This window comes from Amblyomma americanum, chromosome 11, assembly GCF_052857255.1.
Source record: "Amblyomma americanum isolate KBUSLIRL-KWMA chromosome 11, ASM5285725v1, whole genome shotgun sequence".
NCBI lineage: Eukaryota > Metazoa > Arthropoda > Arachnida > Ixodida > Ixodidae > Amblyomma > Amblyomma americanum.
This window is the reverse complement of record NC_135507.1, coordinates 31,313,699-31,329,091: the sequence shown is the minus strand read 5'-3', so window position 1 is coordinate 31,329,091 and position 15,393 is coordinate 31,313,699. Positions and strand designations below refer to the sequence as shown.

General features: G+C 48.4%; 1 protein-coding gene across 3 annotated transcripts; it reads right to left on the bottom strand.

The window, feature by feature from the left end:
• Window positions 1-4,271: 4,271 nt before the first annotated feature.
• On the bottom strand, window positions 4,272-15,393 carry LOC144109469 (uncharacterized). 3 transcript variants are annotated; one of them, XM_077642287.1, is made up of 7 exons: window positions 15,240-15,334; window positions 14,480-14,576; window positions 12,648-12,805; window positions 11,739-12,086; window positions 9,975-10,057; window positions 6,904-6,997; window positions 4,272-4,592 (listed from the first exon to the last, which is right to left on the bottom strand). In XM_077642287.1, exons 3-7 carry the CDS (start codon window positions 12,659-12,661, stop codon window positions 4,469-4,471), a joined length of 663 nt encoding a protein of 220 aa, XP_077498413.1. In that variant the 5' UTR covers window positions 12,662-12,805; window positions 14,480-14,576; window positions 15,240-15,334; the 3' UTR covers window positions 4,272-4,468. The 3 variants fall into 3 exon arrangements, with proteins under 3 accessions (XP_077498413.1, XP_077498411.1, XP_077498412.1); XM_077642285.1 differs by having other exon boundaries at window positions 11,739-12,805; window positions 15,240-15,393; XM_077642286.1 differs by lacking the exon at window positions 4,272-4,592 and adding an exon at window positions 4,858-5,048 and having other exon boundaries at window positions 11,739-12,805; window positions 15,240-15,393.

The following is a 15,393-nucleotide window of genomic DNA, read 5'->3' as shown; positions in this document are numbered from 1 at the left end:
CATCCATCCATCCATCCATCCATCCATCCATCCATCCATCCATCCTAGGTGAGGTGACTGCTCTTGAAATCGAACCCGTGATCTCGCATTCAGTACCAGAGGAGGAGGAGGAGGAAGAGGAAAGGCAGGGAGGTCAACCGGAAGAGTAATCGGTTTGCTACCCTCCTCGGGGGAAAGGGGTGAGGGGATAAAAATGAAAAAGAAAGGAGACTCACTATGAAAAGTCAGGGTTCGTTCAAGTCACAGCCTATCGTAGAGGCCGGTACCAGAGGGCCGTAATAAACCACTGCGATGATTGCACCGGGACAGGTTTTTGATAACATAGCATTTTTCGTTGCTTCTTCGAAAGTATTCTTGGATCTCCGCCTTGTTAATTTTTTTCCTGTTTCGTTTTTATAATGTCTAGTTTGACTATCTTTTTCTCTCCAAATTCACCTTTCCCTTGACTTACTCCGCCAATCTTCTAACCTCCGCTTCGTCAATGTTACGCTTTTCTCATCCACTCGTGCGTCCTCCCCAGCAAATCCCAGCGCTCTCTCTATATCTTTTTCTGTCCTCTCGGGGAGGGCGGGACGAAGTTCTGCGCACCTCAAAACCAGGGGCTCTATGGTCTCCGTTTCCGTTCTACAGGTGAGCACAAAATATCCACTTCTTGAGATTTGGACCTTTATCTTTCTTTCTCAAAACCTCTACTCTAGCCTCAAAATGCAATGAACTGCCCCGCGAGTTATCAAATAAACGCTCTTTGTGTCCTGTTTTCGTGCCCTAGCGCTGATTTTTTCCGCACTCTTTCCTTCCACTTCTTTCTCTCTGTCTCCTTTACCTCCGCTTTTTTTTTTTGCTGAGCCGCATTTCTCGCCTATAGGTACTTCGTTCATAGCTTTCGGGTTCTCTTCGTCCATTTTGTGTTAATACTTATCATGCATAGATACTTGTGCACCTTTTTTGCCCACCTTGTTTCCTCCATTTCGGTTAGTCTCCGATCATATTTCAGTTTGCTGATTGCCTCTCAAACCTCGAACGACGCGCAGCCCATATCTCCCTGCACTGCCTCATTCGGAGTGTTCCGTAAGTAAAGCCGATTTCGCTGTGCGTTGCCAGTTGACCTTCAAGTGAGCCAGAGGTCAAGTGTGGCTATAGGCCTTACCATATGTGGTCTACCACTGTGTCGCACCACTTTACATTTCGATTCGCCGGTAGAGGGCGGTAGAATATGCCGCAGCGTTCATTGGGTGACCAACCTCTCGCGATCAACCATTAACTGCCACCTGCCAGGGTGGGCGCGCTGCCTATGCAGTGTGCGGAACGCACTCAACGTTACTGACGCCAAGCCGCATCTACTTGCCCGATACACCGCAGCTTTCGCTCTATAGCCAGGTTCAGCAGTAGTTAAACAGCTGCAAATTTTTTGTCTGATTTCTAGACTTGACTGTACTTCTGATTTCATGCACAGGACTGCACTTCCGAATGCGAGGCCTGGTACCATACTTCCCTTCGATACACATCTAACCACCTCATACCTATTATAGTTCCATAGTGTTCTAGAGAGAGGGGGAGGGTCGGGAGAAGCCCTGTAATTAAAGAAACAGAGAATCTAGCCGGCGTTTAAACATCGCTGGCATGCTCTTCCAGATATCCCCCCCCCCCCCCCCCCCCATTTAGCCATATACCTATATACTTTTAAGTCTTCACGTGGTCAATCATAGTGTCCTGTATATCTAGCGGGTCTCCCCTCTCATCATTAAATACCGTTATCCAAGACTTCTCTCTACTGAAACGAAGTCCTAACTTGTCGCGCTCCTCACCACAGATCTTAACTAGTTCCTGCAACCTATCTCGCTTGTCAGCCACCCCGTGGCGCACGACTATGAACATTCAAAAACTGCACTCTGACGTCACCGCGGTGGCTCAGTGGTTAGGGCGCTCGACTACTGATCCGGAGTTGCCGGGTTCGAACCCGACCGCGGCGGCTGCGTTTTTATGGAGGAAAAACGTTAAGGCGCCCGTGTGCTGTGCGATGTCAGTGCACGTTAAAGATCCCCAGGTGGTCGAAATTATTCCGGAGCCCTCCACTACGGCACCTCCTTCTTCCTCTCTTCTTTCACTCCCTTCGTTATCCCTTCCCTTACGGCGCGGTTCAGGTGTCCAACGATATATGAGACAGATACTGCGCCATTTCCTTTCCCCAAAAACCAATTATTATTATTATTATTATCATTATGACGTCATCAGTGACGTAAGAAAGAAAGCCAGTGGCCGAGCGGCTGCAGAACAGAACGTGATACGTTGCTAGACTTAGCGGCACTGGCTGGTTGGTCTCTGCCCTTAGAAACATTTCTTTACACAGTCTATAGACCGTCCATTGACTTCTGTCTATAAAGTCTATAGAAAAATTCTAGAGAACAGTCTATAGACAATCTATAGATTTATGGTCATACACTTTAATAGGCTTTTGTGGATAGACAGTCTATGGACTACGAGAATACAAAAAGAAATATCTATAGGGAGGCAATAAAGTCTATAAGAAATCTGTAGACAATTTTTGTAAGGGTGTTCCAAATTCCTGGTAATGGCGGGATAGGAAAACAAAAGTGGGCACGAGCGACGGAGTCGCCGCAGCAAGCAAGCCCTCTTTCACCACGGTTCTTATCAGCTTCAGCACCGAGAAAACGGGGCCAAGTATTCGGGTTCGGTCTCGCCGTGTGCTTGACATTGTTCCTCCAATTGCAGATGCCGCAGAAAAAAGACGAAAGAAAAAAAACGCGCACCTTGTCAATGATAATATATCTGGTTGGTGCACATTTATTCGGCCGCGTTGAGGGCGTTCAGTGAGCGTCTTGGAGGCGCAGATCGGCGGCCAACTAAACTCTAGCTATGTTGTCCTCGGTGCACGTGCAGGAAGCCAACCGACATTCGACAGGTGCGGCCGAGGTTACCTACCGCTGTAACGAAGCAAAGACTATAACGAACAATACTTTCTGTATACTTTCTGGATACTTTCTGTATAGCCTAACTCTGTACAGTCAAGTGCTTTAAAAGAGACGCTGTGGACACATTGAGCTTGACTTGTATTGCTTGGTTACCGTGATGCAATGACAAAATCCGCCAGATCTTCACTGGGAACAGTTTACTGGGCCTTTCATTTCCTCGAAACTAATTTTCAAGAAGGTGCTCACCCGGGTGCGAGCATTCCTTTGGTGTGTGCCAGATACGGTTGTTGCTGTAAAAGAAACACCAGGTCGGCTTGGAACTGGTAATTTGTATTTCAGTCAAGATTAGGGGCTGTCACTGTGCTTTGAAATCGCGGAACGTACATAATTTCCACCATTAACCTACAATGGAACGTAACGATACAATACATACATTTTAGCCGTATAAACCAAGGGGCTTGGCTCTGCCGATCACGAAATGAACATTCACACGAACACATCACGCAATATCGAACCTATCCGCGACGCCACGACCCCCGTTCGGATGCTGAAACCGAAATCGGGAGTACCCGCCGCGGTGGCTCAGTGGTTAGGGCGCTCGACTACTGATCCGGAGTTCCCGGGTTCGAACCCGACCGCGGCGGCTGCGTTTTTTATGGAGGAAAAACGTAAGGCGCCCGTGTGCTGTGCGATGTCAGTGCACGTTAAAGATCCCCAGGTGGTCGAAATTATTCCGGAGCCCTCCAATACGGCACCTATTCTTCCTTTCTTCTTTCACTCCCCCCTTTATCCCTTCCCTTACGGCGCGGTTCAGGTGTCCAAAGATATATGAGACAGATACTGCGCCATTTCCTTTCCCCAAAAACCAATTATTATTATTATTACAGTGCTTACGGCGCGGTTCAGGTGCGCGCCGATATATGAGACAGATACTGCGCCACTTCCTTTCCACAAGAACCAACTCTATAGTTATAGTACACTGCTCATCCTTTCTTCTTTCACTCCCTCCTTTATCCCTTCCCTTACGGCGCGGTTCAGTTGTCCGCCGATATATGAGACAGATACTGCGCCATTTTATTTCCACAGAAAAACCAATTAATATTATTATTAGTACAGTGCAGAATTAAATTATTATTTACTTACCGGGTGGAGGGGAATTCCGCGTTGTGATCCAAATGTTTTCCAACATCTTGCGCATCGTTTTAAAGAAATAACAGCAAAAATTTGGCGACTACATTCCTTGTAGGATCCAGCCTGGAGGGGGATTTAAGGCATCAAGTAAAAGTCAGCATGCAAAAAAAAAAAAGAGACGTAATAGAGACAGAGTTGACGTAAGGCGAACTTTTCCTTTTTTTATTAACGGTACAGCGATGACATTCGGACTTCCAGCCGAGAACAACGCAATAAAATTATAAACGCGATTCCACTTTACACAGTACGTTATCACAGTGCACGCGACGCGCCGCGCCATGCGAAAAATTATAACTTATAGATGCACACAAAGACGAATATGCACAGGCCGCGATGCCTTCTCCCTCTCAGCGCCGCGAATACCATTCGGTGTCTCCTATAAAACCGCCGCATTCCGGGCAGCAGCTATTCTTCTTGCTCCGCTTAGGGATATACCAGCAGCGCAAACAGCGGACTTTGTACTTCTGGTACCTGCACCAGAAGCAACACATGCGAAGAAGACAGTGAGATCGAGTAAAGGGGAAGAAAAGGGGAACACTTTAGGGTTGAGTAGAAGACGTTTTAGATCTTGTTTTTGTAATTGCTATCCTCTGGTAATACTTGTTTTGTTATACTTTGTTTTGTTAATTACACCTTATGTTTTTTTCTCTTTCTGTTCTTGTGTTTCACTTCATGCAAATCAACTGTACAATGTTTTTGCCACGTTTATTGAAATGTTTTTTTTTCATGTCTGACTTATGTTATTTACCTGCTATAACTTCAGTGCTCCGAATATTGTACAAAATTTGTGTTTACTGTTGAAAATTAGAGGTAACATGCCTGTTTTAATTAAAATATGATGTTACTGATACTGCTATGTATCGGTCTTCTTGGCCTTAGTCAAGCTGCATGCGCAGCTTTTAGCCAGGGAGACCCTCCAGGCACTTTCTGGAAAATAAACATTGAATTGAATAAAGAAAGCAAGACATGCAGGCATGGGACAGACACAAGAAAGGGCACGGACGGGTGGGCACACAGACACATTATCGGTGTTAGAGGGAAGAGTAGTGTTCTAAAATAGGCTTTTTTTGGCGTAAAAATAATAATAATAATAATAATAATAATTGGTTTTGGGGGGAAAGGAAATGGCGCAGTATCTGTCTCATATATCGTTGGACACCTGAGCCGCGCCGTAAGGGAAGGGATAAAGGAGGGAGTGAAAGCAGAAAAAAAATATGGTTTTTCCGGCGTAGTATTACCAGTGTTGGCGGACACCGGAAAGTTAGCGAATTCTCTTAAGTAGTAAGCTGATTATATTAATTTCTGATAATTAACTTTTTAACTATTAGAGTTAGGCACCTATTTGCAGTTAGAGATTTGTAGCCGGTGGTTACTAATAGCAATATCAGTTTTTGGAATTTCTAAAACGCTTTCTTCTTTCACTCCCTCTATCCCTTCCCTTACGGCGCGGTTCAGGTGTCCAACGATATATGAGACAGATACTGCGCCATTTTCTTTCCCCCCCAAAACCAATTATTATTATTATTACCCTCACCGCAGTGGCTCGACAAAATTTGGACACATCATGCCAAAATACCAGCGCTTTCGAAAGCATGCAGGCAAGGCAGCCGCCTCCAGTGCCCGTGGCTAGTAAAAAAAAAAGCCGAATTTTGTCGAGCCACAGCGCGAAGGGTAATCCCATTTACTAAATGCTGATGTGGCTATTACTAACGACCGGCTACAAATCTCTAACTGCAACCAGGTGCCTAACTGTAATAGTTAGAAAGTTAATTAAACATTAGTTAAAAAGCTTACCATTTAAAACGATTTACCGGTTTTCTGGTGTCCGCCTGGACTGGTGCTGAAAAAGCCATACTTTTACCCCAAAAAGCCTATTTTTGAAAATTGATAAGCCCTCCCTGTAACACCTGGTATATGGGGATAAAAATGTACAGAGACAGATATGTACGGGAACAGTTGAGGTACAGGGGCAGAGACATAGGGGGCAAAGATTTACAAGGGGATAAAGACGTATAGAGACATAGGTGCACAGGAACAGTTGAGGTATGGGGGGCATAGGTATACGGGGACAAAGAAATATAATGGGACAATAAACATACGCAGACATAAATGTATGGGAGCGGAGGGCGACAAGCGGTGACGGTGACATGCAGATACAAAGAACTCTCCAGTGCTAGTCTAGCGTAAGGAACGACATGTGCAAAGTCTTTGCCTAGAAGAAGGTGATTATAGGCGGAGCGAACTCGTGAAAAGTTTTTTTTTCTCAAATTTATTTAAAACGCTGAGAAAATGAAAGGGAGAACTAGGGGAAAACGAAGCCGCGAATGGGCGGCTACTGCGTCCCCGGTCTCCGCAAAAATGTTTCGTCGGCTTTCTTTGACGATTTTGTATATATATATATATATATATATATATATATATATATATATATATATATATATATATATATATATATATATATATATATATATATATATATATATATATATATATATATATATATATATATATATATTTTTCATTGCCACGCAAACGAGGTGACGTGATACATGCAGGAAAAACGGCAAGGCGCCCGTGTGCTGTGCGATGTCAGTGCACGTTAAAGATCCCCAGGTGGTTGAAATTATTCTGGAGCCCTTCGCTCCGGCACCTCTCTCTTCCTCTCTTCTTTCACTCCCTCCTTTATCCCTTCCCTTACGGCGCGGTTCAGGTGTCCGCCGATATGTGAGACAGATACTGCGCCATTTCCTTTCCCCAAGAAACCAATTAAAAAAAAATATACCTTATTCCGCAGGCGTTGCAAAGCTGGGTACCGCCTTTGACGACACGCCAAAGGGGCGTTGTCTTCGTCGCGCACGATGGGCACTGCTTTCGTTCTGAAAAAAAAAAAGATCATTGGTCCACCTTCAAAAATTCCTGGGGCACTTAAGTGTGCTTACATGCAGGAATGCGAAAGCACGGAGTTCTCCAGGACGCCGGGTTTTTTTCTAGAATGCCAGTACGCGTTGTATTTCTCTTTCATCTTGATTTTTATTTTTCATTCTTTGTTTTTATATTTTTGTTTTAATTTTATTTGTTTCGATCACGTCATTCGACTGAAAGGTGAGGCGGACACTTCCTGCGGACACATGAGGAAAGCAAGGCTTTCGCCTGAATAACTTAATAATTGGTTTTTGGGGAAGGAAATGGCGCAGTATCTGTCTCATATATCGTTGGACACCTGAACCGCGCCATAAGGGAAGGGGAAAGGAGGGAGTGAAAGAAGAGGTGCCGTAGTGGAGGGCACCGGGATAATTTCGACCACCTGGGGATCTTTAACGTGCACTGACATCGCACAGCACACGGGCGCCTTAGCGTTTTGCCTCCAAAAAAACGCAGCCGCCGCGGTCGGCTGCGTCCTAAAGGGCTCGTTCACACTTGTCCAAACATCCGGCGAGCGAAGCGGATTCAGCCGCTTTTGACGCCGAGCGAGGCGGAAAGCGGAGCGGCGAGGGCGATCGGGCTGGACCCAAATTTTCCGCGTTCGCCGCTGCGTCGAAAAACATGGCGGCACCCTTCGACGCAGGGCCCCTCGCCTCGGAATGAATTCGTCGTTGTTGCGGCCATACCCGCCGCGGTGGATCAGTGGTTAGGGCGCTCGACTACTGATCCGGAGTTCCCGGGTTCGAACCCGACCGCGGCGGCTGCGTTTTTATGGAGGAAAAACGCTAAGGCGCACGTCTGCTGTGCGAAGTCAGTGCGCGTTAAAGATCCCCAGGTGGTCGAAATTATTCCGGAGCCCTCCACTACGGCACCTCTTCTTACTTTCTTCTTTCACTCCCTCCTTTATCCCGTCCCTTACGGCGCGGTTCAGGTGTCCAACGATATATGAGACAGATACTCTCCCTCCTTTATCCCGTCCCTTACGGCGCGGTTCAGGTGTCCAACGATATGAGACAGATACTGCGCCATTTCCTTTCCCCCAAAACCAATTATTATTATTATTATTCGTTGTTGCGGCCTTGTTCAGCGCGGTCACTGGCCATAAATCGGACACCGGTACATCGCTTCGTCTCACCTCACCTATAAGCAAAAGTATGTGATAAATTCGCTTTATTTTTTATTTTGAGTGACGATTCTGCCGCTAGTAGGCCTACGAGGAGCGCCGGTTTTGACAGTACTAGTTCCCGTCCTGACAAGGAGATGGCGCCACTAGGCTGGGCGTTTCTTTGCGAGTCTGCATACGCTCCACTAAAAATGGGAATGTGCTTGCGTTTACGTACGCAAGCGTGCATACGGTTATGGTACACAGACAGCATCGATTTATGCTCTTTTGTTACCATATCTGTGTACGCCGCGAGCGGTGACGTGGTGGCCGGGAAGTGTGTGGAAAAGCGAGAAACAGCAGCGGCGCGGCGGTTCCGCCTCGCCCGGGCGTCAACAGATGGGAACAGGTCCTAGTTTTCCCGGCGAGCGAAGCGGATTCGCTCGCCGGATTTTTGGACAAGTGTGAATGCGCCCTTAGAATGCGATACGCGATGCCCCCGGCCATCACCTCTCGTTTTTTTGTTTTCAATGCCAGTCACCTCAGCCGAAAAGTACACGAGCCCTTTCCTGCCCATTATTATTAGTGGCTCTTTATTATTAATGAAATAATAATGGTAGGAAAAGATGTCGCTAGCCGCGGCATGTGCCGTCCATATACTTGAAGCACCTCCGGTCGCGTTTTTCTGCCTATTACGGCTCATTCCAGTCAGGCGCGGCCGCCCCAGGTACGTATAGACGTCAACCGACGTAACGCAATAGCGTACTAGATCGATAACGCTGCGCACCTTTATGCGCACCCGTTGGAGCGCGCCACATAGCGGACGACCGGCGAACGAGAAGCCCGCGCTACTCCCATTGGGAAGCGAGTGACCTGACCTTTTAAAATGGTCTATTATAGTCTATAGACTTCTTATAGACGCTATTGCCTTCATATAGATATTTTTGTCTATTCATAGTCTATAGACAAGTCTACTAAATGTGTATGGCCATAAATCTATAGACTGTCTATTCGATTTGTATTGCCTCTACTGTTCTCTAGGGTTGTCTATAGAGAGCATATAGACTTTATAGACGGAAGCCTATGGACAGTCTATAAAGTAAAGAAATTTTTGCAAGAGGAGGGGCCGCGGCGGCTGCGTTTTTATGGAGGAAAAACGCTAAGGCGCCCGTGTGCTGTGCGATGTCAGTGCACGTTAAAGATCCCCAGGTGGTCGAAATTATTCAGGAGCCCTCCACTACGGCACCTCACTCTTCCTTTCTTCTTTCACTCCCTCCTTTATCCCCTTCCCTTACGGCGCGGTTCAGGTGTCCAACGATATATGAGACAGATACTGCGCCATTTCCTTTCCCCCAAAACCAATTAAAAAATTAAAAAAGAGTGGAGGGGCATTAGAAGCACAGAATGCGTTGTCCCTAAATGCACGCTCACGGTAGCGTCAACTCAGAATGCGCTTTAGCTTAGCGTTACCACCTGTTGGTATACCCAGTACCCCACTGATCCCCGTGTTCCTTGACACCGGGCCAATATATACGACGACCGAATGCAAAGATGGAAGCCAATCTACCAAAGGGACTATGCACTCTAAACGCGAATGCACTTGTATGGGAGTAAGGCCCACACCCATCCATGAAAGGGTGTGCTCTACGACGACCGAATGCAGCCAATCTACCAAAGGGACTATGCACTCTAAAAAAGAATGCACTTGTATGGGAGTATGGCACACACCCTTTCATCAAAGGGTGTGCTCTAGAGGACAGCTTACTCCCTTTATTACTCCTTTCTGCTTGAAGTGCACGCACGACTCGGCGCCCTCTTGTGGTGTTTACCTCGGCGTCGGAACATGTAGTCGTCCTCCGAATTGCTGGACTCGTTGCACTTTTCCAGAACCCGTCGCCGTTGTTGGCCAGGCCTGAAACGGGCAACAGAATCTTACGAGCTGTTTCACCGCGCCAAGCTCGCCGGACGTAATAAACAAAGCGCAAACCGAAAGCTTCTGCCGGAACAGCTCTGCAAGATGAGGTGATAACCTCAACTATACGGGGTGTTTCACTTTAAGACTTTACACAATTTCTAAAAATGGGCGCTCTGAGTTAGAAGAGCGCATTTTTTTTTTCGGGGCAGCATTGTCAGCAGTGGTAGTACATTCGAATACAGCTAAGACGCGCAAACTAGTAAGTAGGCTGGTTAACTAATATTGAATAGTCAACTTATAACTATTATTGTTAGGCTCCTTATAATTATGAAAGGCATGTAGCCCATCGTAAGTAATATCCATATCACTTTTTACGGGGGTTTAACGTCCCAAAGCGACTCAGGCTACGAGGGAAGCCGTAGTGGAGGGCTCCGGTAATATCGACCACCTACGGTTCTTTAACGTGCACTGTCATCGCACAGTACCCAGACACCTAGAATTTCGACTCCATCGAAATTCGACCGCCGCCGGGATCGTGCCCGCGTCTTTCGGCACCCGGCAGCTTATCACTTTTTAGAATTTCGAAAATTCCGTTACCTTCGGCGCTGTGGCCCAACAAATTTTGGCTATTTCGACGAGTTACGTGCACTGGAGAGGTTGTTTTGCCTGCAATCTTCTCGAAAGCGCATGCATTTTGGCGCGATGTAGCCAAAATTGGTTGGGCCACAGCGCCGAAGGTAACCGCGTTTTCGCAATTGTAAAACTGATACGGCTATTTCTTACGGTTGCCTACACGCCTCTCAATTATCAATGAGCCTAGCAGTCATAGTTAAAAAATTAACTATTCAGTATTAGCAAACCAGCCTGCTAGTTAGCACGTCTTAGCTGTATTCTGATGTACCACACCGCTAACAATGCTATGCCTAAAAAAAAGCGCTCTTCTAAGTTTAAAAAGAAACGATTTTTAAATATTATGTCAAGTCTTAGGCGAAACGCACTGCATAATCAGCGCTTGCTTCGCAAACGGAAACTAGACTTCCTCCCAACTTTCCACGAACACGCGTACCCACAAGTATAATATGTACTTCAACGGTGATGCATTTCTATACACATTATCGAGGAAATCTCGTCCTTTGAATATGGCAAAAAAAAAGCGACAACAGTTGCGGTATAGGAGCATTCGAGATCCTACACATAAGTGAACCGTTCTGTCTTTAATTCTACGCGCTCTGCATGAGCAATTAAGCGCTAGGGGCTCGTTTTTACGCAACCAGCGCAGATAGCTACGCGATTTTAGAGCTTTCTCTGCGCGCGGTCATGTGCTCGAGTCATGGCTCCAGTTATGATTACAAGCATATCTGCGGCAAACGTACAAGGTGAGTCATAACCTCACGTAGTACTGGTCACTGCGCGGGACTAACAATTACGACACCGGTGCAGCCGAGGGACGAGAAATCCCATTTGCTTTTATTGCCATCCATGTCAACAACACGTGTGTTGTCATTGTGTTAAAGGATAAGCTTCTTTAATTAGCACATTGGGTCTGCAGGCTGCGCAGATTTTTTTTTCGAGTTTTCTTTTTTTTTTCTTTCCTTGTGCGCCAAAACGTAATGTTTCTGTGGGAAAAAATAGTTGGAAACGAACACAGCCGGTCAGAAGGACGAATTAGCCATCTCACTTGTACACGCAATGCTCCATCCTGAGCTGAGGTCGTCCGCCAGTTATCAGGAGCTTCATGTGCACCACGGCGCCTTTGAAGCCCGGCTCGTCGGCGTTGGGACTCTTGCGCGGGGTCGCCTTGCGTCGGCGGCCGCGAACTGCATCATGCCGCGAGGTCGTCGATGACTGCTGCGGCGAGTCGATGGCGGACAAGGCGACGGCTGGACCCCCCGGCAACGTCCGGGTCCTCTCGGTGCTGGCGGGCCACCGCGCCGGCGAAGTCTCGGGAGGGGTCTTCTCCAAAGTCGCCTCTGCATGCTCCGACTCCGCGGCATCCTCACATGCGAAGACAGAGGCGCGAGCCGGGCTGCCCGCCACATCGGCGAGCGACAACTCTTTAAGGGCCTTCAACAGCGGCGGCACCTCCTCCGATGATGCAGACACGGGACAAGCTGGGCTTGTTGGACCGAAGCTAAGCAGTCCATCATGGACAGCGCTTGTGGCGGCCGAATCGTAGTCGACGTGTCCACCCGCTTGGCGTGCCCCTATTTGTCCAGCCAATTTGCTAATAGCCACGGGCCTCTCCGCCTCTTGAGAAGCGTCGCAAGACAACGCGCTTTCCACGTCCTTGCAGCGAGGCATGGAAAGATCTAGACACTCCGAGGCGTGCGCGGGTGGTGGAATGCCCCATGTCGACGAGACCAATGCGTCGCTAGAGGGGTCCTTCAGCGCAGGGTTAACGATACCGGGAATTGGGTCGAAACGTTGGTTGTACGGCGGGCCGGCATAAAGTTGTGGATAGGGTTGAATAGGGCCGTAACAGAATGGACATATCGCCACACCGCTGTAGGTGCAAAAATGTCGCGCGTGTCCCGCTCCTGCCGACTTGCCCAGCGCCGAGCACCAAGCGCTGCAACAGCAGTCGTACCTCTGAGAAGCCATGGCTCACGACCGACGGCCTGGTTGGTACCCTTCGACTGTTCAGGCCAGAAGACGTCGAAGGGAGCTGATGACGTGGAGTGCTTGGTCTTTACTGAGCGCGGCAAAGATGGGCTTAAGCGACGGTCAACGGAGGCGTCGGCGAATCTGCGCATTCAAAGCAGCGACACATCGAAATCAACATCTGCCTCGCCGTACGGGGCGTCATTGGAACCAAAGCAACAACAGCGAACAGTCATTCGTCCTCGCGTGTAAGGGTGTGCTTTTCACAAGTTTTTTTCACAAGTGCTTTTCACAAGTCTCTGTGCCAAAACGGCATACGTGGACTGCACATCCCTTCTGGGAGGGCTGACGTCCCACATTACCGGGTAGAAATTGAAATACATGGCCTCAACTCTCAGCCTTTTCCAGGCTGCTGTTCGAAACAGTGCCAGACATGATCGACACCCCTAAAACACCAACTTTCCCCACGTTTCTTAGTGAAAAAAAAAGGCTTCGCTCCCTCCCTCATGAAGCCGTTCTGGCGTCCGCCCAGGATAAGGTTTACCGTGCGTTTCCTGCCTTTACACTGTCGCGTGAACTTTGTGCCTGCTCGCTCATCCCCCTTTTCGTCTAGGCTTTCTCGTGACCGTCAGCGCTTAAACGCCCTTCATGTATTCCATATCTGCTCGCGAGGATTAAAAATAATTAACATTATTTTGGTACCGGCTCTCGCGCTTTATCGGAGCGAGCCGACGATCACAAAGAAGCCCAGCGCACTTAAGGCGCGGCCTTCGCAGTACAGCCCTGAGTAGCACAAAAAAAAAAAAAAAATGAGCGGGACCGAAAGCAGTTCCGAATCGCGCATGCGCATCGCGATCTTGCCCGCATCGACATCGTGCAAAAAACGCGCATGACAGTCTTGACCGCAAGCAATGAAAACAAAAAAAAAAGATTGGTGTGTTCTTAGCCACGTTTCTAAAGAAAATGGGGTAGCATTTGGAAGCTGTCCCCCTCCTCCCCCAAATATTCCAAAGCCCCCCCCCCCCCCCCCAAATTACGGAAGAAGGAAAATGAATGGACAACTTGCAGAGTATCGAGAGCCCTCTACAATATAGCGCACAGTTTCCAACCGAAAACCCTCGCTCACAGACGGCATTTTCGTACTAAAATAAAGGGGCTAGGTGCTTCTTTATCTGCACAAAAGGGAAGATGCTGAAAGCTAGGACACAGCAGAGTAGCCGATAAAGCCTTCCAATGAATCCAAAATTCCCACCTACTCCAGGGGGCCATGCCCTCGGCAGCATTGATTCACAGTAAACACTCGCTCTCCCCCTCTTCTGTGTTCAGAGCAGGGGTGCGAACACGAGCAGCAGGTTCAGACAGGCACAGTGGTGTAAGAAAATGCACCATTGTATCCTTTCCACGACTACACGCTTGATCTGGAACGCTGACGGTAACCGGCCGGGCCTAAGGTTTACGCAGATGAAGGGGCATTATTACCCTCTCTCCTTTTATAAAAAGAATGCAATGCAGGGCGACTGGTTCGCCTTCCCTCGCGCTAACCACTTCTGTTGTCAGAGCAAGAAGTCAAAACGCGAACGAGGGTATCTGGTTTCAAAAATTTCCTCAAAAGTCGGCTTTCCTACAATACTCCAGGCTTAGCGCCTGCGCGGGGACGTGACTGGAAAAAGAATCCACCGAGGTAAATAAAGATTTTCAAATTTGGCGGTGTTAATCACGTCACGACCAATCAGAGATTTTCGTTACGGAGATACCGGGTGGCTTTTGCACGACGACAAAGTATATGCTAGCGCATAAAAAGAAAAAAAAACCGCTTACCGGATCGTCGGTGGTTCCTGCAACGCCGCTGACGCGCTTCTGCTATGCGGACGCAGTGCTCACAGCGAGCGTCCGCGATGACAGCCAATCGTCAGAGCTGCAAGACGCGGAACGCCGTCATGACTCAGCGCGACGCTTTCGTTCTACGCTTCGTAATGTCGCGATCATGCTGGCTGGCAATTTTACACGTTCGGATACCACCGCAGCATAGTGTCGCAACTCGAAGGTGAGCTCGAACAATCGGCAGACACATTTGCTCGACGTGCCCCATGACGGCGCGTCTTAACGCGAGACAGCGAACCGCGTTGGCGGCGCACCTCAGCGCGATCGACTGCCGTTTGTCATCTACGGCAATCGCACACGCTTCTCTCGAAGCATTCGCGTAACTTGAAACACGCCGATCGTCAACGTTTAAGGAGGCCAAGTCGCAGCGCTGCACATTGAAAACCTCACCTGGACGCTCGCACCAACGGCTCACTTGTCGCCATGTTTTTCGCCAGACTGAAAACCAGCAGAAACCGACAACATGGAAACAGAAACACAAATCGCAAGAGATCGTGCTTGCACAAATTCGATTATGGCGCTCTACCCCGATTCTAACACCTCAGTTCACCCTTGCGTTGCTTTCAAGCTGGTTTCGAGATCTGATCGCCGCGATCCATAGTCAGCAACATCGCGGCTTCCGCAGTACGAGGGATCATGTGCGGAGTAGAATGCCGACTTTCACCGGCAAGCACATCGAAGGAACGCGACAACAAACCTCGTGTGACGAACGCTTGAGCCGAGATCGCCTGGGACGCGTTGGGATGCGGGATCTGTCCGCTCGATCGCGCTGTCTCCAGCTGATGAACACGCTTCGCGCTTTCCCGCCGTTATTGCTGCAACAATCCGGCAGTCATGGCTGCTGCAGCGCG